The 24,324-nt window shown below is 40.6% G+C and overlaps 1 protein-coding gene and 1 long non-coding RNA gene across 7 annotated transcripts in view; one reads left to right on the forward strand and one right to left on the reverse strand.

Moving 5' to 3' along the window:
• The window catches only part of LOC309658266, a 588,006-nt gene that overhangs the window by 17,467 nt on the left and 546,215 nt on the right, over positions 1–24,324 (reverse strand). The window lies entirely within an intron of this gene.
• GABRB2 (gamma-aminobutyric acid type A receptor subunit beta2) overlaps positions 7,256–24,324 on the forward strand; it is a 296,376-nt gene continuing 279,307 nt past the window's right edge. Inside the window, exons 1-4 of one of the 6 annotated variants that reach the window (XM_082456481.1) lie at positions 7,256–7,388; positions 9,402–9,630; positions 9,786–9,877; positions 10,882–10,949. In XM_082456481.1, coding sequence (XP_082312607.1) covers positions 9,554–9,630; positions 9,786–9,877; positions 10,882–10,949 — 237 coding nt within the window. In that variant the 5' untranslated portion in view covers positions 7,256–7,388; positions 9,402–9,553. The other 5 variants (XM_082456482.1, XM_082456484.1, XM_082456483.1 and 2 more) reach the window with 5 other exon arrangements.

Below are 24,324 nucleotides of genomic sequence, written 5' to 3' on the forward strand. Positions count from 1 at the left end.
TATAGACATGGCTATGCTCTAGGCCACCACATACCGTAACCCTCAGTAGGAACACTTTCACTCACAGCTCGTAATCGCTTATTTGAACCTAAAACTAAATTATTCTTCTCAGGAACTAGGAACAAAACATGTTTTCATGTAGTTTCTATTACAGGAGGATTATGCTAAAACAAATGGAAGGAAACAGCGGTTATTATCACCTACTCTTTAGGTTTCCAGTTAAAGAAAACCTTCACTCTGATAGACATTGACTAGTTTTTCTCCATTCCTCCTTTTCTGGAGAGAAGCTTTTCTTAATCATAATCATAAAAAATCACTTTCAGAATATTGTGAAATGAGGATAATATTAGAACTTACCTCATAGTATTTTGTGATAATTAAGTGTAGTATTTAAATTTAAAAATTAAGTGAAGTGTAATATTTAACTATGACACATAAGTCATTGCTGATAATAAATGACCTTTCCTGATACTTATATTTAACAGTATAAATATAAGTATCAGGAAAGGTCATTTATTATCAGCAATGACTTATGTGTCATAGTTAAATATTAAACAAGGGTGAATTTTAATTATTAAGGAAAATCATACGTTAAAACTAAGTAGGAAGAAAATATCCTATGATTATAAATATGAGAAATATTTTATTTAAATGCTTAATTAGCAAAAAAGGTTGTTGTAGAATTCATTCTTCCAAAAATTTACTTATTTAGCTAATACAGATAGGTCTTACTGTGAATAAGTGGAACTAATGCAATTATTTGACATTAACATTACAGTATTTTTACTAACAGGTCTCAGTTACCCAAATTTTCAGTTACTGAGTATCTTTATCCTTAGTCATTCTTGTTCATAATTTTATTAAATTTTTCCATTGATTCTTACAAGTATTTATTTATGTCATGACTGTTTTAAAACAATTTTCAGGATGATTGTTTCATGCATGACTATGTGAGTTGCTGAAATCTGAGTAGCAATCATCCACCCATCCACTCTTGAAACGAATCTGAGAGACCAGATGTCCTAGACTGATGCCTCCATTCATTGAGCCTTGTCAGCCAGTTGCAAGGACATTCATGTAAGACAGATACCGTGAGTGTGGATCCCTCTTCCATCACATCCAAGTCGCCATGAAACAATTTATTTATCAACAAGATATGCTTAGTAATAACACCTATCCTACCTTTAGTAGACATCGTGGCTTTTATCTGTTCATCATCCATGCTTCCTCTTCCTGGAGAGAGCACATTAGTGACCTTTCTTTGGGTAATCATTCCTCAACCTTTCCCAGTCCACAAGGTTTGGATGTGGTTTACCCCAGCTTCAGGACCAGGGGTGAACACACACCCATCTATCAGAGCAAGTAATACGTTGAAGGTAGAACTGTGATCCAAGTGCACTGAGAGTGTCCTGTCTTGTAATTTTAGGGGAGTTAGTAAATTGCTAATCCTCTCAGGGATGCTAAACCAGAGCAGCTGATGGTCATCTTTGGAAGAGAGCCTGTCTGAGAATGAAGCCAACTTTCGTAAAACAGAATTAGGAGATGAAGTAGTTTAAGCCTCTGAATCCACGTGTAGCCAAAGCTGAACACCCTTAACTTTTTCGGTTACATGACCTAATAGTCACTTCCTGTAGCTAGTTTGAATTTGGTTCCTGTCACTTTCAACCCCAAGGGCACTGAATAATGCACTACTGAATAATAAATACACTTCAAAGAATTAAATGAGTAATCACTGGTGTTTATCACAAAGTGAGCCAGCTAGTAAGCAAGCACTCAATAAGTATTAGCTATCAGTAAGAACTGTAATTACAATTTATCAATTACTGAGTGCCTTATACATGTTAGGCAAATGTACTGAGCTTGGGGAATAATAAAAACAAGAATAAAAAATTTCCTTGTAGAATTAGCAAATGGAGATGTTTCCAAAGGGGATTTAAAGGAAAAAACAAAACCAAAACAGAAACAAAAAAGCAAGACACTACAATTGACATTAGGTGCCTAGAAGTAGGGAGAGTAAGTTTGCCTGAGGCTGGAGACAGCTGGAGCTTTTTAAGACCTTCATATGCCCAAGTTCTTTAACTTTTGGAGGCCCCTTGACACATAACATAAAGCACATTAAAATGTACCTTTCCCATATGAAATGTGAATTTGTGAATAGTATTAAATTTTTATAGACTTTTAATTAAACATTAATTAATTTCAACATTTGCAGCTTTTTAAAATTTGGACCCAATATGTACATTGGAATTCCAACATTTTTTATAGGCCCTCAAAAGGCTTGTAAACCCTAGGCTTTCTAACTCAGGCATTTAGTAGAAAAACAATCCTGGTAGAGGAGCATCAGGAAAGGCCTCAGATTGTGTGACCCACATTCTGGAAAATTCCATTTTGCATACTGGATTATCTATCTTTGGCCATCTCTTACTGGCCATCCCTAAGAAACCAACCTGAGAGGGATGTTGAGAAATTATTCCTTAGGACCGGCAATGTCACTGCTTATACATCACTTTTGCTCATTTATTTATATTGATAAGCACACCTCTCCTCCCCTGCCGGTCTGGAGAAGCAGTTGGTAAAAAGGACTTCTCTCCCACTCTATCCTTTTCTAGGATAAGGGATACGGTATTGCATTGCTTCTGAGACTGTGCATGAATATAATTAGTATCCCCATGGTGTCAGAGCTCAGGTAATTTCCTCATCTAACAATTTCACCTCCATTTGGAGCATCAGTAATTTCATTTTGTATTTTGAGGTACACTTTTCTGTACTCTTGAAGATGGATTCATTTGAGGTGGTGCTAAAAGGCATTTTCCTTCAAAAGGTGTCCAGTAACTCTAGCTCTCAAAATTTCCTATTGGTCATTTGATTGTTAAATCAAATCTCTGTTAGGTGCAGAGATCCTTTGGGCTATGATTTTATTTCTGTTATATTAACTCAATGGGTGAGACAAGCTGAGAACTGTAGACAAATTTGCAGGAGTTTTATATATAAAGTCACATAGGACTCAGGAAGAGCCTGAGTTCATTAATATTTTCTTATAAACTGTGCAATCTTATAGCTACTTAATCTCTGCTTCTGTTTCCTTATATATAAAATGGGGATATTAATTATTAACATTTTATAGACACATTGTGAGGATTAAATATTTTACTATACATAAAGCATTTGGAACAGTATCTGACACTGATATTATTATTTTATTATTATTACTACATGTTATATTTTAGTTAAGTAATTTAAATTGATTTATATGTCATCAGTCTCACTGTGGTCAAAAATTTTATAGACATTCAGGTTTAATGTTAGTGCTACCTGCTGAAGGAGAAACAGCCAGGACTCAGTGGGCATAGAATTCACGTTTCTAATTCTGCAGATCAAAACCTCATTAACCCATAAGCCCATAATTTGGAATTTATGGTAATATAGGAGAAATTTAATTTTCCGGTGTCTGTGAAGGTAAGGTTTGCCAGACAAATAAATAGAGGGTATTTTTGACTAGCATAAGGGAAAAAATATTTGACAAAATTAAACTACTCTAGGAATATTCTTTAGCACATAAAAATAAAGGTGCATTCATAAATAAGATATTTGGAGAGGTTATTTTAAAATGGTTCTTATTGTATATTACAGTAGGTCCAGGAAGCCATATACTTGACAACACTTTATTAGTAATTAGTAAGTTGGTACTGAAAGTAATAAATGTATATTTTCTTTCAGCATATTCTTTCTGACTTTCTCCCCGCTCTTCAGTATTAACGAAATTTCTACACACTATTTAAAAAGACCCCAATCAATATTCAAAGCTAAGAGACTCATTATTCATTTAAAAAAAAAATAATAAATACAAATGTTTAATCAGTGCAGCAAAACAGGTAACCCACGTTCCATGAGAACTTTGTCCATGTTGCACCAGAAGCAGGAGGTCAGGGAAGATGCCCTGGCACCTGTGGGCATATCCTATACTTGTTCTTCAACAGGATAAAGGCTATGGTATGGAATATCACACTACCTTCCCCCCAGCTGAAATGTGTGAGATTCTAGGGAGGGAATCAGGGTGGCAGAGGGACACAATGGCTCAACTTTAGAATTTTATACCAGCAGCATGTCCTATCTATTCAAAAATTTTAAAACTTTTTAAGGATTTAATACAGTTGACTAGTCCTTTTTTATCAGAATATTATCTTTTCTTGGCTTTGATCATACCACAGTGATTTTCCTCTTACCTTTTGGGCCATTTCTAATTTCACTCTTCTGGATGACTGTAATTGCTCTTCTCTGGAAGATTCTCTTCTTAGTCTGTTCATCCTGCCTGCATAAGTCTCATATACTCCCATGACTTCAGTTGTTTGAATCTGCAGGATCATCAAATACAGACTTATTCATTAAAATGTACGTATTAGGTTTCTACTATGGGCACTAGGCACTAGAATACAGCACTTAGCAAAGCAGGCAAAATTTTCTGTTTTTCTGAACTTGCATTCCAGTCAGGAAGATAGAATTACAATGGGCAAAATAAAATATGTTAGACAGTAGTATGTCTTAAAGAGAAACGTTCAGACAGAAAGGGAAGTAGTGTCAGGATGGGATGCAGAAATTTTGTACTGGCCCCACATCAGCCCTCAGTTCTGAGCTTCAGGTACATATATCAAAATGTCCAGTGCACCCTGGATGACTAGCTGGGACCTTAAACTCAACGTGACCCCAACTGAATGTACTATCCCTATCAACTATCTTCTACCACTACCACTGAGATGCTCAAACCAGAATGTATGAGTCATTCTTGAATCCTTCTTCCCCTCATTCCTCATATCCCGTGGGCGACAAAGTTAGCCAGTTCTCCCACATAACTCTAGCCCCTTCTCTCCATCTTCACTGTCACTATCCTAATTTGGACCAACATCACCTCTCACCTGGATTCTTGCAGTAAGAAATCCCCTATAGCCATTACCACCTTCCTCCAGTGTGATTAAAACTCATCTTGTCACTCCTATACTTCAACAGATCAGTGGAACCAAATTGCTCCTGCCCAGCTCCCCAAGCACATCACTCTTGGAGCCACTCTTACCCTTGTCCCCTAGTCTTTGTTCTTCCTTCATTCTTCATTTATGCCATCCTCTCTTGGCCCAGGATATTTTCACATACTATTTCTTCTTCCTGGAATATTCTTCCCCCAACTCTTCGTTAGGCTAACTCATCTTTCAAATTTCAATTAAAACATCACTCTATCAGGCAAGTTTTACCCAAATCCTCAAACTGAGTTATTTGCATCAATTATGCATTCCATAATATCCTATCTTCCCCACTTCACAATACATGCTACATGTGTTATCACTTCTATACTGCTCTTTCCCACACTGGAACGTAAGCTCCAAGAGGATAAGGACCATGTCTGCCTTTTCAACACATCATCCCTAGTGCTCGTCAAATAATGTTTGACGTAGAGTAGGTGCCCAGTACATATTTACTGAACAAATGAATAAATATTATAGCAAAGACAAATAGCATATGATTAGTGACGGTTATTACTTGGCATTTGTATGCTTCATACTCAGACATGATTTTGAATCATGATCTCTTAAGAGTACTTACATATTGCCTGCTCGTCGTACATCTGGGATCATGCAGGATGCTCTCCAGCAACTGACACATTTCCAGCATCCAGCAGTGCCTTCCCTTGCACATTATTGTTCCAATTTTCACATTCCTAGGCAGCATTACCAGCCAAGTCTTCCAGAGAGATGTCCTACTGTTGATTCTGCTGTAAAATAGAGACCCACTTTAGGCATAAATTGATCTCAGATTTTGTAACCAGTAGGACTATCTCTAATTATATTAGTTACAGTTATTATTAAGAAATAACAATGAGATGGTACCACATAAAGAAAATAAATACGATTTTGTCTTTTGTCCTTTTGATTGCTGCTTGGGTCTTTAGTACATTTTCTTCTTACCCTTATCTTAATTCCCTTGGAATATCTGCTCCTCTCTTCTCAGGCTAATCAGTGCCTTCTCAGGATCATTGCACCAAACTGAAGTCCACTCAGTCTTTATAGGCTAATGCTATTAAACCTTGTCTGCTTTCTTGCCCATTCATTATGCCTTCCTTATTCACTAAAAATTGCTAATATTTATTAATCACATGCCAAATGCTACACATATATTTATATCATTCTACAGCACACAGAGAAGGCACTATATTTTAATTTTTAAAGAAGAGGAAGCTGAGCTTTAGAGAAGTTAAGTGACCTGCCCAAGTCCCAAAAACACTAAGTATCTGAACTGGGATTTGAGCCCAAAGGTCTGCCTCCAGTTCCTTTGGACCTGTTGGCACTGTGCTATTGTCTTACTTGCTGAGACGCAGGTTACTTTAGCTCTTCGGCCTCCTTTCCCTTAATTTTCTGTTTATGTTAGGTCTTCAATAAATACTGTTTAACCTTTCCCTGGGCTGTTATTATTATTATTATTAGTGGATGACGACTGATGGTATTCGTGGTTTCTTTCTGTTCACTGAATTCTGTTCTTTCAACCGAAATTGAACTGAGCCTAAATAAGAGGAGCTGGTAGTGCAGCAAGTGCAACGTGGATAACCCTGTCAGAAGGAAAACCCTGTTTCAAGGCGTTTTCAAGAAGAAGAAGAGCTTTCTAGGGCTTCAGGAGTTGGTGTAGTCAAACTGTTTGGGAATCCTTTGGTATAAGGTTAATACGTAATCTAAACTTTCCCCACCTTCAATAGGGTGAGCCTGTGTAAAAGATTCCCATTGTTTTGTGAGTCAAGAGAAAGAGGGAAATAGGCAGTTTTCCTGAGCCATAGGTCTGTATTTTGATTCCTGTAACTCTCAACCCAAGTAATTACAGAGAGGAGAGTTAGATTTCCAATCTCTCTCTCTCTCTCTCTCTCGTTCGTGTGTTCGTGTGTGTGTATCTTTGGAGCGACTCCTAGGAGCTGGGAGACCGCCACGCTCTGAATCTGTACGTCTGCACTGTTGAATAGGCTGTTTTACCGTCTCAAATCCAGGAACTCCCCTCCCGCTCGCCTTCTGTCCTCGGGGAGCTGTCAGATTCCCGCCTAGCAGCCCTCCCGCCTACACACTTGCCCTGGGGTCAGTACCCGGCGGCCCCAGAATGACCCCTGACCTTGGCGGGGGAGCAGGGAGATTCCCAAGAGGTATATATGGGTCAAGAGTGCCGAAGGGACCAGGACCTTGAGGAGTCCGGGTGCGGCGTCAGGCGCCCCCTCCTCTCCGCAGACGGGGGCAGGGGCCGGCCTGGTGCGATGCGCGCGCCCGCGCCTCTCGAGGCCTCCGGGGGCTCGGCGGGAGCAGGAGCTGCGCTGCGAGAGGAGTCCGCGGCCGGCAAAGTCGGGGCGAGTCAAGACCGTCTGTCTAATGGTTAGGGTCGCTGGCTTTCGCGTCCAATCTCGGTTTCACCTCTAGCCACCTGGGTGACCTTGGGCAATTTCCTTAGCTTTAGCGCGCCCGTTTCTAAATCCGTAATGTGGGGAAAGCGAGGTGCTGGCTAAACCTGGGCTTGTAAGAATGAACTAATGAAGCACTCTTGGCACGTAGTAGGCGCTCGGTTACAGGTTAAACTGAGGAGGAGGAGGAGGAGTTAGAAGTTCCGCTTTGGGGTCCGGAACGTAGGTTCCAGCTCTGACTTCTCCTGTATTCAGGAAGGAGAGAGGGAGGGGGGAGCGGGAGCACCTGGCCTCCCCTCCCCTGCTCCTCTGTTGGCAGATAAACTCGGGAGAACCCGGAGAGTCCGTCCCGGGCCGGGGCACCCTCAGACTGCCCGACTGCCGGAGGCTAGCAACGTCTCCGGGCGCCCGCGGCTCATCCCTTTCCCGCGAGCCGAGGAAAGATTTCTGCCGTGTTTCTCCCTCCCTCTCGAACCCCGGAGCTCGCTCGCTGCTGCCTCTGGGTCCCGGCGGCCGCGGAGAGCCGGGTCGAGCCTCCGGCTGGAGGGAAGAGGCAACCCCGGGGTGTGCGAGTCCCTCCTGGCCCCGAGCTGGGGAGCGAGGAAGAGGTGGCGCGGAGCCCGCGGGAGGACGCGGAGCCCCGCGAGGCCCCGAGCCCCTTCCTCATTTCGCCCGCCTTCCGGGGACCGCTCTGATTTTTTGCGTCCCAAGGCACCGCCAGGTGTCTGTCCTCGCCACCCGCCCTCCCCGGCCGGGGCCGAGGGGCCGAGGGGCCGAGGGGCCGAGGGCCCGAGGGCCAGAGGAGCCGGGGACGGCAGCGCCGCGCGGCGGGAGTGGGCAGCGAGCGCAGGCCGGCGAGGTGAGGAGGGGCGCGCGGCGGGCGGGGAGGGTGTCGCCCGTGTGCGCGCGAGTGCGCGTGCTCTGAGGGGGCGTGGGTGCCCGCCAGGCGAGTCCCACCCGGCCGCCAGCCCTTCCTGCACCCGGTCACCGCCGGAGCCTCTCGCCACCCGGCCTCCCTAGGCCCCCAAGTCCTATTACCCCTTCCTGCACACTCCACCCTCCCTACTAATAATTTCCCAGTGCAGAATCAGACCGAAACCTTGAGAGAGAGAGAGCGCTTTCTACTCCCCTCGCCCCCCCCCGCCGCCCGCCCTTCCTGCTATAAATAATCCGGACCAGCGGGTCAGGCACGTCACACGGTGAGAAACCGGGACCCCGAGGTTTTCTTCTCTGGGGATAGGGGGCAAAAGGTGAGGAGGAGGAGGAGAAAGAAATCGCTCGTGAGTAGTGAAGAAAAGCTTGCTCTTTGACTCCTAGAAAAGACCAGGCATCATTTCATTATTATTCTTTTTTTTTCCTTTTTCTTTTTTATTTTAAATTTCCGTGTCTGTCTTATTCTCCATGCTACGTCCCCCCCTCCACTCCCGGCCCCAAATCCAACGCATTGCTCAACACTCCTCCCATCGGTTTCTTTCCTCCCTCCCCCTTTCACTCCGGCTCCCACCTTCCCCTTCCCTCCTCTTCCCTCCGCCCCCCCCCCCGCCCCCGCCTCCAGCACCCATTTCGCCCCAGGCAGGGGATGCTATTTGCCACGGAAATAAAGTTCAGATGTCTCTCCCCCCGCCGCTTGCTGAGACCAGAAGTGGACTCTCAGGCACCCATCTTCCCCCTAGCACTACACACCTGCTCTCCTTTAAATTCCTAATCTGGTTTTGCATATTTAAGAGGACACACACACACACACACACACACACACACACACACACCCTAAAACCCCACAACCCGCGAGGTGCAAAACTGCCTCCTGCAAGTACCAAAACTTACCAGACTCTCTAGTTGTTTTTGTCTTAACAAAAGGACAACAAAGATTTTACTCCGGGTCCTCCTGTGGGGCGACTTTTCTATATTATTCAAATACGCATATATTATACATATATATGTTTTTCCTTTTTCCCCTTTAATTTTTTTTTTTTTTTTCCTCAACAAGGAAATCTTCTCGGTCCCAGGCAACCGCTGCTGCCCCTTTGATGTTTTGGTACGCCTTGCGCATGCGCCTCACATTAGAATTACTGCACTGGGCAGACTAAGTTGGATCTCCTCTCTCCAGTGAAACCCTCAATCCCGTCCAAAACTAAAGGGATGTGGAGAGTCCGGAAAAAGGGCTACTTTGGGATCTGGCCGTTCCCCTTAATAATCGCCGCTGTCTGTGCGCAGAGGTAAGTGTGTCTAGCGTTTCTCTTTCCTTTTTCACTTTGAAAGGCTCTGTCTGCCTACCTCTGTGAGCAAGGATCTGTAGTGAGGATCAGATAGATGCTGAAGCGCTGTGCCTGCTGTCTTATTGATGCCTGTTTATTGTCTTTTCTTTCTTTAGTGTCAATGACCCTAGTAATATGTCGCTGGTTAAAGAGACGGTGGATAGACTCCTGAAAGGCTATGATATTCGGCTGAGACCAGATTTTGGAGGTAATGGGGTTGCCTTGGAAATAAGAAACAGCCCAGCAGCTATAGCCTAAGCTGTCTTTTGAGCTTTGTGCGCTGTCTTCCCTCTCCCTCATTGTGGGTTGCATGTGGTGTACTGAACATGTCTCTGTGTTACAATATTGAGAAACTGATCCAAACTTAAGCTGGTTTGTTACTCTCCAGCACTTAGATGATCTTTCAGAGAGACCCTCTTAGCCTGTACTGGTGACTGCTGTCCTTCAGCTTCACTGTTTAAATCCTTTGCTTCACTGTCTTTGTTTCCTTGAGATACAAACCTCTTAAGTTTAGTTAATGGTGTGCCCGGTGAACCTGGTTTACTGAAGGCCATCGGCAACATTTTTGAGGACAAGATATGCAGACAATTGGTTGAGAAGTCGCATTAACCCCCTGTGCCCACCTACTTTGGAAGAGTTCTAACCATGGTTTAAATTGGCTGGTGTCTGGATATTATCCAGTCCTGGAAGCCTCACTGCAGGGGACAGTGGGGTGGGGGGAGAGGGGCCTGGGGGGCTCGGAGGATAGGGAGGGTAGTGGGAGAAGGGCTAGAGACCTCTCTTGCTGCAGCCTTAGATACACTGATATGCCCATTTAATTTTACTCCAGACTCTAACAAAGCTCAAAGAGTTAAAACCTGCACAGAAGCGGGGGTGGGAAGAATGAGGAGGGGGTTTCAGTGCAATATATAACATTTCGCTTGGGCTAGCCAGATTCTGGTGCTTTTGTGGTTGTGTGTATTCTCATGCTAAGACATCTACATATGTAGACAGAGGAGGAATCCCTCACCCATCGGACACGTGTGTGCCTGTTCAATAGAGCATTTCCCAGAGGAGTACCTGTCACTCTTTAAAAAGGAGCAGAGAATTGAAGAATTTGAGTGTGAGCAGTGGGAAGGGATTTGGGGCAGAGTGTCCCGTGCCCGGGGACTACTCTTGCTAAGAATGCATGAAGTTCTGAGAAATCACGTGGCTGGTCATTTTGGTTTGCAGGTCCCCCCGTGGCTGTGGGAATGAACATTGACATCGCCAGCATCGATATGGTTTCTGAAGTCAATATGGTGAGTATTGAGGTTTATGGCTGTGTCTCTGCAGACCTTCATTTGGGGACAGGAAGGAGAAAGGATCCAACTGGTGAGGGTGGGGTGTGCATGAGTATGTGTAGGAAGTGGGGTGAGGGCAGGGCATTGTGCTTTGGAACCCACTGTCTTTGAGCCTTCAGAGCTGGCTCTTTCTGGTCCCTAAAGATTTTTCCAACCTGGTTTGAAATCGTGGGACTTGGTGAAGAGGGTGTAAAATGCATCACATATTCACGTGCAAAACTCAGCCACATGCAGGAGAACCCCTGCAGGAGTCACATTTCCTAAGGTTTAGGGGGAAACCCACTTCATCAAGTGATTTTTCTGAGTTTGGGGTGGGGTCAGGGAAGGAAAGAAGAGGAGAGAAAAGGGAAGTGTTTTGATTTGACATTTCACAGAGAATATAACCTGGGAACTAAACTGTAGTGGAGAGGCTGAATAAATGACCCTCGGATACTGATATCCACTTGTTGCTTTTGGAGCCGGCCTCTTTACAGCTGATGGCAAGCCCCGCCCCCTGCCCATGGCTCACCTGTTCCTTTAACCCCCAAAATAAATAAAATAAAAATTGGCCACCCTGCTTTCAAAAGGTAAGCTCAGACCTATGTGTCATCTCTGGTCACTTCTGCAGTGGTATTCACCGCGTGTCCTAAGCCTGTGTGATTTATGGACAGCAGCACTCCTTAGTGGCCCCCTCCTTGGTCTTGGGGCAAGTGCTAAGAGAAAAAGCCTCCGTCTTCCCCTCCAGGGAACACTTGTGGTGGGGGGTGGGGCTGGGGGGAGGGTTGCTTCATGCAGGAGCGCCCCCTGCTGCCCATGTTGGGGCACTGCAGACATACAAGACAATAAATGTCCCAGATACCCATGCTTACTTGGGCCATTTCTTCAATGACTTTTCTACTCTGTGTTTTTGAAGTTTTCACCCTTGGAAAAGTCTCTCTAGAAAGGCCACATTTGAATGTAAGATGCCAGGGTTACTTTCAGTCCTAATAGGATACAGCACATTGCAGAAGATTGTATTGTAGTGTAATTTTGCCTGGAAACGGGATGCACTGTTAAAGAAGAGGGTCTAGTGTGTAAGGTTTTATGCAAAACAGTTCTAAGCCAGCCATCAGGACTTGAAAGTTAGGACACTTATTAATTCACTCAAGAGCCAAATACTAGGTAGTGGATATGCTCTTAACATGATATAAATTTTCATCACCCCAGAATTCAAATATAGAGGAAGCTTAAATAACCAGCCCAACCTTGTACAATGTCCAAAGATAGGTGATAATCCTGAGCTATCACAAGCTTATGAAACATCTATGACTACTCCAGAGAATATTCAACTCTTTCAGTGATGTTTTCAAGGACGTGTATCTTGTTATATTCTAATTATTGGGAAGGCTTTTTATGATATAGGATGTGAACACAGACTGAAGACACTATTGGATGATTCAGAACCATAGATTTCCCACACATTGTGAGAATCTCCTGTGTGGGTAGAGAATATTTCTTTCTTGGGAAACTGAACATTTAACTTCTCAGATATACAAATATTCACTTTTGTGAAATTTTAAAGGTCTTTCATCAGTTTATATTTTGAATTTTACCATAAAAATAGAAAATGTCCTCATGTGGGTACCTGCTAAGTCCTAGGTACTTGAATCTAAATTGTGTGGCTAAAAAGAAAGTGATATCGAAATCAGGTGTGGTTCTGTGTGTCCTGTCTTTTGAATTTTGATTTACTTATGCTCTTTTCCCACGTTTTATTCTGTCACCTTCCTCTTCAGAGCATCAGAAAGGTGAGACTTTATGGAAAAATTACGAAATATTTAGAATCTAAAGAGACAATGATGAGATGATCAGAAGTCGCTGCATTAGAACTTAGATGTATAAGTTAGCTAAGAACTTAGACCTATTATATCCCCAAATGGTTTAAGAGTAGTGGCATTTTTTTCTTCTTCTTAAGTTTTGTTCATTTTTCACCAGCATGCAGCATTTTGGAGAGGTGTCAGAGCTGGACACGATGCCAAGACCTGCTAGTCAAAATATAGACCCAGTTAAGGCGAGGTGTCATCTCTTAAAGCTATTTACTGTTGCAGAAAAATCACGGGATGTTGGAAGTGCAGAAACAAACGTCAGGTTGTAAATAGGCCAGTACTGCAGCGTTAATGATTAGAACCAAGCATTAAAAATTCCATGCTCGATTCCTTTCTTAGCCTACTGCTAACACACGTGGACTTGTCCAGACACAGTTTTACTTGTTGAAAAATTAACACTTTTATGATTAACAATCATAGTGACCTTAATCCTTCAAAGAAAAATTTTGTGATATATGCTATTTTTTAAAGTATGGTTATTTGATTTGAAGCAACAGATGGGAAATTCCATCCCTGATGTCTAAATAAAAGAAGATGTTTATGGCATATTGCCCATTGTATACAGGTCTAAAAGGGTTAGAATCTTTCGATTAGATTCAGCTCTGAAAGAATGGTTGATTGATTATTTAAGTGAAACCTCAAAATTGATTAACGCACATGTTTCTGCCTCATTATCCTTTGTGGCCTGCAACCTCTGGTAATTGTAGCTTTCTTTTATTATAGCAAATCTTCCTTTGAAGAATGGTAGGCACCAGACCATTTAGACTGTCATTGACTCATTTGTACTGAAAGGAAAAAAGGCCCATGTCGATGTGGTGCTCCTGGTAAATGACAAAGATAGAAAGACCTGAATACTAGTTCTGCTTCTGCTGTTCAGTCAACCTGAGGGAATTGACAGCCCCATGGGGCTTGATTTCTCTTTTTTAATATATACATATTTATTTATTTATTTGGCTGCACCTGGTCTTAGTTGCGGCACGCGGGATCTTTAGTTCTGGCATGTGAATTCTTAGTTGAGGCATGTGGGATGTAGTTCCCTGACCAGGGATTGAACCCGGGCCCCCTGCATTGAGAGCATGGAGTTTTAGCCGCTGGACCACCAGGGAAGTCCTGGGGCTTGATCTCTTCACCTGCTAAAAGGGAATAATAGTCCCCGTTTACATATTTTAGGTGACTACCAGAATTAATAAAATGATGCAAGTGAAAGTACTGGTGTCCCATGAACATAGCTTATATAGAAGACTGAATATCAGCCTGTCACTAAGGAGACCCAGTGTTCATTATCCAGCCGTTGCCCTAAGTGTACTTGGGTCAGTGATTTACATTACGTGGTCTCAGTTTCCATATGTTTGAAATGAGAGAGACATGCCAAATTGACTTCTAACTCAAAGTTACATGTGTTTCTGCTTTGGTTTATTATAATAGCTCTGTTGGGTGCAAAGAAGTTCCAGGAAACTTGGAAATCCAGCATAAACGTTAGAAAAATGCAGAATTCCTAAATGGCATGCAGTTCTGAGTTCTTAGGAGGGTGATGATGGTATCTTACTCAGCCATGTGACTCAGGTGACTGTGGACCCAGTGGAAGATCTTTGGGAGAACACGATCTCAATTAGAATGTTCCTGAGCAGAAAGCTTGGCTTTAGAATGAAACATTTTTAGATGTCTTGGTTAAATTGGCAGGACTCTTTTTGTTAAGATTCTTTGATGAAAATGCATTTTAAGATCCAAAATTGGCTCTGAGGATTATGGACTGAAATAGCTTTCTCTTCATTTAAAGCAGATTCTTCTCCATCTTGGAACAACACATTTGCCAACCGAAGAGTGAAGCAATATTTCACTTTTGAGGAAAGCGTTCTAGTAAACATATACACAAATTACCTTTTTATGGAATGGCAAATGGTGAAAAGTGCTGCCTTTTTTTTTTTAGCAGATGTTTTCTTGCATCACCAGCTGCACAGTTTAAAATTCAATCCGACACAAATACTTATTTAGCAGCTACTATGCTCCAGCTATGTGTTAGGCCATAGGGACAGAGCAGCGAACAAGAATGACTTGTCCCCTGACCTCATGAAACTTAATATCTAGGTGTTTACTATCGTTAATTCTACTGCAGGCTCCTATCATACTTATGTTTAACATAAGCATTTTCTCTAAAAATTTTTATGAGCAGCCACTTGAGTACCTAGTTGTCTGTATCTCCCATGCGTTCTTTTGTCACTTGTTGATTTCACCATTCATTTGTTATTTCAAATTGCCTGATGTTACATATTTATTGTCTTCCTAATTGATGTGTATATACATGTAGCCAAGGTTATAGTATCTCTCTCCATGTGGTTTTGCTCTGTAAACAACGGGTTGGTTGGAAGTTTGACTACATAGTATCATATATGTGGAGAGACAGAGCATGGACTTGTAGGCCTCAAATTCAAGACACTTTTTAAATTACTATTTAAATCAATGAATGTGGAAAGAATCACAATGTAGGACCACTGAGTTCTTTGAAAGCAGAAATACACGGGGCATATTGGAAATACAGAATTCTGAGGTATTACATAGAAATTACAAGGTAAAGGTGGGGGTTAGAGGTCTCTGGATAAATGTTTTAAGCAGAAAGAGTGGCATATAGGAGAAAAAACAGGAAAAATAAATGGGATTAGGAATTCGCAAGTAGCTTTAAATGGCTGGATTTGGGAGTGGGAGTGAGGAAGTGATAAGATTTGGTATTGAGATCATAAGTGGTGATCAAATTATATAGACCATTTTTGTAGCTTGCAGAAGAGTTTACATTTTGTTCCAAAGGCTGTAGGGACCCATGAAAAGATGTCAGTAGGAGAATCGCTTGAACAGATTCACACTTGAGGAAGATGCTTTTGAAGTATGAGGGGTGCAGCAAGACCAAAGGTTGGGAGATAAGGTGAAAATCCACTGCAAAAATCCAGAAAGAATTGATGAACGGAGACAGGGATGTAAAGGAGAAGATACAAAATCAGGGCTTTTATGAGGCAGAAGTGACAGGACTTGGTGAATCCTAAGTTTCTGATGGTTTCATTTATTGATATGGGGAACACCAAAAGGGCAGCCAGTTTGGTGGTGGGCTGGGGATTGAGGTGTGTGGGAAGACAGTTCATTTTGGGAAACGCTGACTTTTCTCCACACATGGAATCTCCAAATGGAGATTGGAAAATACAGGTCTAGAGCTTAGTAAGAAGTCATGACTAGAGAGATGAACTTGGACATTGTCAGCATATAAGTGGTACTTATAACGGTGTGAATGGATACAATTAAAAAGGGAAAGTGAAAGGACCGCAAAAAATGGGGATCTGGTGAGCACTGTAATTTAAGTGGTGGAATGCTGAAAAGGAGCCCACACAGATTAGTAAGTAACTAAGCAGCAGTCAGATGGTGGGAGAACCCGCAGATAATAATGTCTTCAAAGCTGAGGCACAAGAGAGTTTAAAAAGGAAGGAAATGGTCAGCTGCATCAGATGCCACAACGATCAATTGAAATAAGTTCTGAGACTTGTCTCCCAGCTATAGTAAGTAACAGGAGCATGTTGGTAAATGTAGCGAGAGGAGTTTTAGTGGTTGAAGGCTACACCTTTGAGAAGTGTGGATCTGAAGCAAAGTCGGGAGAGGGCAACTGCTAAAAGAAGTCATATATCATTTGGAGAAGTACCCCTAGAAGGGAGTAGGTTGCAGATACAAAGCAGGAGCTGGGGTGGGTGATGGGATGTGGAGCAAGGTGAAGGGGTTGTGAAGACTCACCGACCCAGGCTTCATTCTAAATAAATAACGCATGAAGCTCTCCTACCCAATTTTAGCAAGCTGTCGTTTTCTTGCCTTCTTTTCCTTCTCCTCCCCCTCAACTCCCCCTCTGTGCAATGCCCAACATTTTCCACCATCACAGCACTAATATAAGAAAATAATCACAGTTATTGCTAATTGGGCCCTTAACTTGTGCAGGTATCCTCTTGATGTGTATTATCTCATCCAGTCCTCCTATAAAAGCAGTGGTATGGCTAGTGTCCACCTTTTTATAAAAGAGGAACCTGAGGCCCAGAGAGGTTAAGTGACTTATTCAAGGTCACCCAGCTAGCAAATGATTGACTTTACATCCCTCAATCTTAGCCCTCTGGTTATACTGCACTTTTTGATGTAGTAAGGCATCATTGAAAAAAAATTATTCTCATTCCTTATGGACCTGTTTTGTTGTAGTTGTTTGTTTTTATTTATTTTATTTTATTTTATTTTTTTGGAAACAGTGGGTGGATCAGATAAACCAATCCTATATGTTACTGTTACTCCTCAATCTCTCCACCTTGAAAAAAATCTTAATTTCATTAAAATGATTTTTTCAAATAGGTACTTTATTCAGTGTGTATTAAATATAAGACATGGTTTCTGTCCTTGAGAAATTTATACTTTATATTACATCTATTACCAGGTAATAAAGGAAGATTTATATAAGATCTTGAAAAGTCAAGGATGTTGCTTGTGTCATGATTTCTTTCATTATGAATGGGTGCTGTTAACTTGTCTAATAATTTTCCTATTGCTCCAACACTCTGTCATATAACCATTAAGGCCAATAGCTGTCACAAAAGTTGGCTGATAAAGTTCAAGCACTGTGTCAGAGGTTTTAAGCTTTGGGTGGACACTATGTGAAAAGACCCTTTCCCTTTTTTTCTTTTATTATTAATTGAATTTTTTCCCTTGAAAACACATTTTTGTGATTTCTGATAAATTACTACTGCAAATAATCTCTTAAAAGTGGTTGAGTGTTTTTCTTCTCTTCCCGGATCTTTACTCGCTCTGCCCCACACAGTATAAATGAGGTTCATTATAAAGATTACATCTCAAGATGATTTATTCATCAATTTTTAAACAATTATTCCACATGATATAGGAGGTTTATAAATCATTTTCTCTGGGTTAACTCTTAGGGCAGGTCCTTTGCTGTTGCTTTGTAGGACCCTAAACAATGCCCTTGCTTGATTGTGACATGAAATAAAAATCTGCCTGTGAGCTTACCCTGCAAGAGAAGGAAGGGGAGGGAAATATCCCAAGTTTCATATTTTAGAAGCACCTCAAAGCGTGCTTTAGTGTGATCCCTCCCACCTCCTTGTTAAATGGTCTTGGGAATTTCTATAAGAATGTAAATCAGAGAAAGTCCTTTTCTTAACACTGTGACAGGGGTACTGACTAATTTCAGGGTGGGGCACTGGCTTGTTTTGAAATCATTCATTCTGTAGCATTTATTTGTGATCAGTGCTCTTGGCATTGCGGCCAGATAATTCTTTGTTGTGAGGGGGCCGTCATGTGCATTGTAAGATGTTTAACAGCATCCCTGGCCTCTACCTACTAGATGCCAGAGGTACCCTCGCAGTTATGAAAACCAAAAATGTCTCCAGATATTGCCAGATGTGTCCTGGGGGATGAACTTGTCCTCAGCTGAGAACCCCCAGTGTAGAATATGGTGTTGTGCTTTTGTCTCCAAACAAGTTGAGAAAAGAAGAGATTTTCTCATTGAGTAATGGCTTTCATACTTAATCACCATTTTCATTTCTGTTTCGTGGTACATTATGACAAAGCCAATTTTAAAAGATCAACAAACATCAAAGGCAAAAATTATCCACATCCCCATCACTTCATTAAAACTGTTTTAATTTGCCTATAATACCTTCTACTTCTTGTCTATTTGCTTATTCATACTTTACACATTACACTTAGTTATTTGTAGAGAGAATTTTATAGTCTATGTTTTCACTTAACAGACCGTGAGTATTTTTGCAGTTTTATGCTTTCTCTAAAAAAAGAGAAAAATGCATACCTTTACTACTACCAGTGTAAACTGATGTGTATTCTTCTATGACTTTTTGGTGATCTTACAAACATGTACAAACATATGAATATATTGACATTTTCTTTTTTATTGTATATTTTTTCAAAAAAATTTTTAAATACATTTTACAGATTATTAGTCATAATTCTAGCTATAGGTTATTTGAAAATAAATATATAATTTACTTTTACTTACATACTATTAACAACTACATAAAAATCATATATAAAATAGAGAACTGGATTTAAATAACATATAAATGGAAACTTTTAAATTTTATATATCAATTTGATTCTCATTTACACAGCTACTCTTTCCTCTATTTTTAGCCTGATATTACTCAGCTTTTCCAAAATCATTTTACATTTTTGGATGACACAAAAATACTTTGAAACAGACAGTTAAAAGAAGAATGAGAAAGTAGATGGTTATGAGTTTTTAAAAGATACAAACACAAGATTTACATGTTCCTTCCAGATATGCATTTTATTTGCAAAATATTTTATTAAACAAGGAGAAAAATGGGTCTATATTATTCTCTCCCTATTTATATGGAAAAATATGGCCATGTCTTTAACCCATTGTCTCTTGCCTAGTGCTCATTTTGTACACATTCTATTGGCATTTTTATTGCCAAGTCTTATTTCCCTTGCTCTATAATTTGGCACGTACTGCCCACTTACCTGCCAAGAGGTCTTAACTTAGAAGTAATTGCTTGGGCAATTAAAGATGAAATAACTTTTCTCCTAACCCAATAGCCAGAATTAGAGTAATGAAGTTTTTAAGGTGAATCTACATGTATCTTAGAAAAGTGATACATGAATAAGCCATGGCTAAATATTAGAGACATTGAGGTGTGCGAATGTACGGACATCGTCTGCATCCCAGTGCCTAGCACGATGCCTGACAATTAGTAGATACTCAACAAATATGTGGTGAGTGGAGTTGTTGGAGGGGGTAGTTGAAAGACTGCAGTATATCAGGCTAACAGGAAGTATTTATATAATGCTCCTTAACCAGCACCATGCCAGTTAGGCTATTTTGTGGAAGGATATGAAATGGTTCTTACACTAGACCTAAGGCCCACTCTAGAGTCAAGAAAGAGTGATCTTCATTGCCTGAAGAGGGAGGTGAGGGTTGATGGAGAGAAGAGTGTTTCAGATCGGTGGGAGAGGAGAGTAGTGTATCCCTGTGGTAGAGGAATCAAAATAAAGGGTTGAGATCCAGGTTTTTACAGTGGTTCTCGGGCTTTACTGTGCAACAGAATCACCTGAGTCTTGTATTAATATTTGTATTTTCAGGGCACATGCCCAGAGTCTAATTCAGGAGGTCTAGGATGGAGTTCAGGAATTCGCATGTTTAAAATCTTTCTATGTGACTGACATAGGTACTGTCTGAGGGCCACTGTTTTAGGAACATTAGTTTTATAGTGAAGGTGGAAGCAATCACTAATAAAGGAATTTGACAACAGAACTGGTCTCTAGTTATCATATGAATTTTTGCAATGATAAAGATCCAAGTGGTCAGAGTAGGTGGGATTTGTAGAAGACTTGGTGGAAGAGGGAGAGCTGGACTGAGCAAGAAGGATCGGTGCAATACGAATGGATAGAAAATCAGGAGAACCGTCCTATGGGAGTCAGTGGGCATGGAGACAGTATGAAGAAAGGCATTACATGTTAGCAATAATAATATTGCAAAAATAAACACTTAGAGCGCATATAACTATCCCACTTAATGTTCACAAAAACCTCATGAGCTAGATAATAATATTATCATCCTCTTTTATAAGTGTAGAAACAAGGACTAGAGGCATTGTATAATCTCTACAATTACAGAGCTAATATACGTGGTCAGGAACGGTAGGGTGCATATGTAGGGTATACCTATGTATGCTGAAGCTTCATTGCATAAGACCTTGGCACCTGTGCAGAGGAGACACTGAAATTTCTGGGGTGGATGCTAGGAATGATGAGTCTTAAGCACCTTCACAAAGAATAAAAGTAAGGGTCACTTACTAAGGGTAAGAATGAGAGAGTAGAAAAACATTTTCCAGATCTGATTTTTATTTTTTTATTTTTTGTTTATTTATTTTTTTATAAATTTATTTATTTTATTTTTGGCTGTGTTGGGTCTTCGTTGCTGTATGCGGGCTTTTCTCTAGTTGTGGCGAGCGGGAGCTACTCTTCGTTGCGGTGCGCAGGCTTCTCATTGCGGTGGCTTCTCTTGTTGCGGAGCACGGGCTGTAGGCACGAGGGCTTCAGTAGTTGCGGCACGCGGGCTCAGTAGTTGTGGCTCACGGGCTCTAGAGTGCAGGCTCAGTAGTTGTGGCGCACGGGCTTAGTTGCTCCGTGGCATGTGGGATCTTCCCGGACCAGGCCTTGAACCTGTGTCCCCTGCATTGGCAGGCGGATTCTTAACCACTGCGCCACCAGGGAAGCCCCCTGATTTTTATTTTTATAAAATGCCCTTTTGAACCTCCATACTAATTTTTTTGACACAAATGATGAAAAGAATCATAGTTCTATATTTTAAAAGGTCAAAGTTTGTGAAATGGGGGGGAGGGATGAGCACCTAGCACAGGGTTTGATGCTATGAATAAATTAATAATAGCTGCATCAGTTATTTAGTTTTAAGAGGTCTGGATAATATCAGAAATACTGATATTTTAACATACGTTTTAGGATAATATGATTTGACTGTTCCTTCCTGTTTAAAAAGATAGCTATTTGGGCTTCCCTGGTGGCGCAGTGGTTGAGAGTCTGCCTGCCGGTGCGGGAGACGCGGGTTCGAGCCCTGGTCTGGGAGGATCCCACATGCCGCGGAGCAGCTGGGCCCGTGCTCCACAACTACTGAGCCTGAGCGTCTGGAGCCTGTGCTCCGCAACAAGAGAGGCCGCGATAGTGAGAGGCCCGCGCACCGCGATGAAGAGTGGCCCCCCGCTCGCCGCAACTGGAGAAAGCCCTCGCACGGAAACTAAGAGACCCAACACAGCCAAAAATAAACATAATAAATAAATAATAAATAAAAATTAAAAAAAAAAAAAAAAAAGATAGCTATTTGATTGGTGGTTAGTACTAGTAGTATTACACATTGGCATGTAGGGAAAATGCCATTAAAGTAGCTTCCTACAAATTATTTGTGGCTGCTTGATTGCATTTCTTGAAGTATATGCTTAAATTTGAAGGTCTCAGTGATTAAGCATCTTGAGGGTGCTCTTCTGCAGATCAGTAATTTAGTGCCTAATTGGTGCAAGACCATCGAATCAAAAATTTTTTTTTAAAGTTTATCTACTGGCTTTTACATGTCTCTCTTTTAACTAAATAATCTCTAAAAGTCACCTTTTATTCTGCTATTTTTTTAAAAATTTTAGATAGAAATGATGCTGTTATCATGAGAATTGAACCTCAGACTACTTGACTTGCTCAATAAATGAATGTCTATTTATCTACGCACTAATATGTAATGTCCATTATAAAACATACCCAAAATAGAGATTTAAAGAGGATGTGATAAAAATATACAAAGATACAATATTTTTATCTCATACTCACCTTGATACTGGCTTAGAGTTTTTTATTTCCCATGGAAATAAGAATATGGCAAATAATGATGGAAAATTACAGGCTGTTCTGTTCTGCATATTAGTCTGTTAATGGGAACTTTTGGAGAGTAGGGCTTATAATATAGATAATTCAGAGGTGACTGCTATTTTCCATGGATACAGCCCCATTTATTCCTACCTTGCAACTTCTAAAGCATCAACATAGAAAAAATAATGTTTTAGAGTGTGTGCTGTTCATCCCTTCCAGGAGGGAGTATTTGTTTTAAAATAATTGTTGAATCTTCCTGCTTCCTAGGACTACACGTTAACTGGATTGACCAAAAAATTATATAATCAGACAGCTGGCTTTTAAACAAATATACAATGATCATCTTTAAAAATTGTTCATTTTAGTGAGGGTATTGACGTTTCATTGACTGTAAATCTTTCAAGAAACATTTTAAATATTAATCTTAAATGATTTATAGGCCATTTAAAAGACTATCATAAAATAAGAGGCAGAAATGTTAAAGAGTTTTAAATGTGAGTGAGTAGGTGCCAGTTATTAGGTTGTAAAATCAAATCACCATTCTGTGTTTTCACTGTTATTGAAGACAAAGTGCTCCAAAACATGAAACTTAAGTTAACTTTTCTCTTTGTTTTCCTTGACCTACAGACAAAGAAATACTTATTTTGTAAATACATATTTCTGGATTTTTTTGGTTTTTTGTTTTGTTTTGTTTTGTTTTGCCAAATGAGCGTTTGAGTTAATAGACTGAAGATCTCTTGAAATGTTCTCTGATCAGTCAGTTGTGTAAACCATTCCTCTTTCAAGCACTGCTAAGCCAGTACTCTCTTGGACACTGGTGGGGCTGATCTGCTAGGCTGTGTAAATTTGCATCTGGCTTATGTGTTGGAAGAATGCTCATTACTTGAATCCCATTAGTATGCCTGTGTGGCAAACCATTTTTCTAACAGAATTCATTAGAGAATGATACCTTTGTCATTCTAAAAGTCATAATATTTTAAGCACTTGCCAGATTTACAGATGAAAGATCTATGGAATTACAGACCACATGAAAAACAAAGAGCTTACTTCCTTCGGAGTTTTTAGATGATTTATTTTAGACTTTAGGTTTTGGAGGCCAATTTTCTATCTATTTAATGAGCCAGTTTTGAGAACCACATTTTAAAATGGCTTTATCTTTTTATTTTACTAACTGAATGTGATCATCATCACCAGGTAGATCACTTAGGTAGAAATTTGTCGTAATGGAATTTTCTTTACTTAGGATGCTTTAGTCAAAGTGGCAAATGTTATAAATGGGTTCTGGTTGTAAAATTCCCAGATTTGGACATAATACCTCTTAAGGGTTTATGCTCTCATTTTAAAAATTAGCCACTGTTATGGAGCTCTGGTTTTCCTGCTTTGTTGTTGTTTTGGTGCATAGTGCAATCATGGCAAGAATAAAACCTGATTAAATTAAATGCTACTTGTGCTGTTGGGCTTTAAAGAGAGAGAGAACGAGAAAGAGAGACCCAGAGAGGGAGATGGAGGGAGAGATAGACAAATGTGGTTCCTGTCCTTGAGGAATTTGTAATTGTTTTCAATAGTTGAGAAATAACAGAAGGCCTTTTTTAAATAAAGTTATCTGGGTTTTGTTTTTTGTTAGCATAAATGAGTATCATATAAAATATGCAACAAGGATTTGCCATATAAGAATGTGTATATAATCAGGGACTGTCCTTTTGAATTTACATGATATGGAATCAACAGTATCAAAGTGCATGTGGATTCTCTTTGTTCTTTTAAGCATTTGATAGTTTGCAAACAAATACTTTTAAAAAGAGTCAATGAAAAACAGGATTTGAAAAATTGCATTATACCTTTTAACTGGGATATATTTTTTTATGACTAATAACACTACTAAGAATCACCACCATTTATTGAGATAATTTTATGAAATGAAGTTTAATTTTTCAATGACTTCACATTTAATTCTCAAAAACCTCTATGAAATAATAAGTGTTATCACAGTTTACAGATGGCTAAACTGAGGGTTAGAAGATGTGTGTGAGTTAGAACCCAGACAATACAGCTTTCCTTTA

The sequence above is a fragment of the Balaenoptera physalus genome, assembly GCF_965194825.1.
Source record: "Balaenoptera physalus genome assembly, chromosome: 3".
NCBI classification, from domain to species: domain Eukaryota; kingdom Metazoa; phylum Chordata; class Mammalia; order Artiodactyla; family Balaenopteridae; genus Balaenoptera; species Balaenoptera physalus.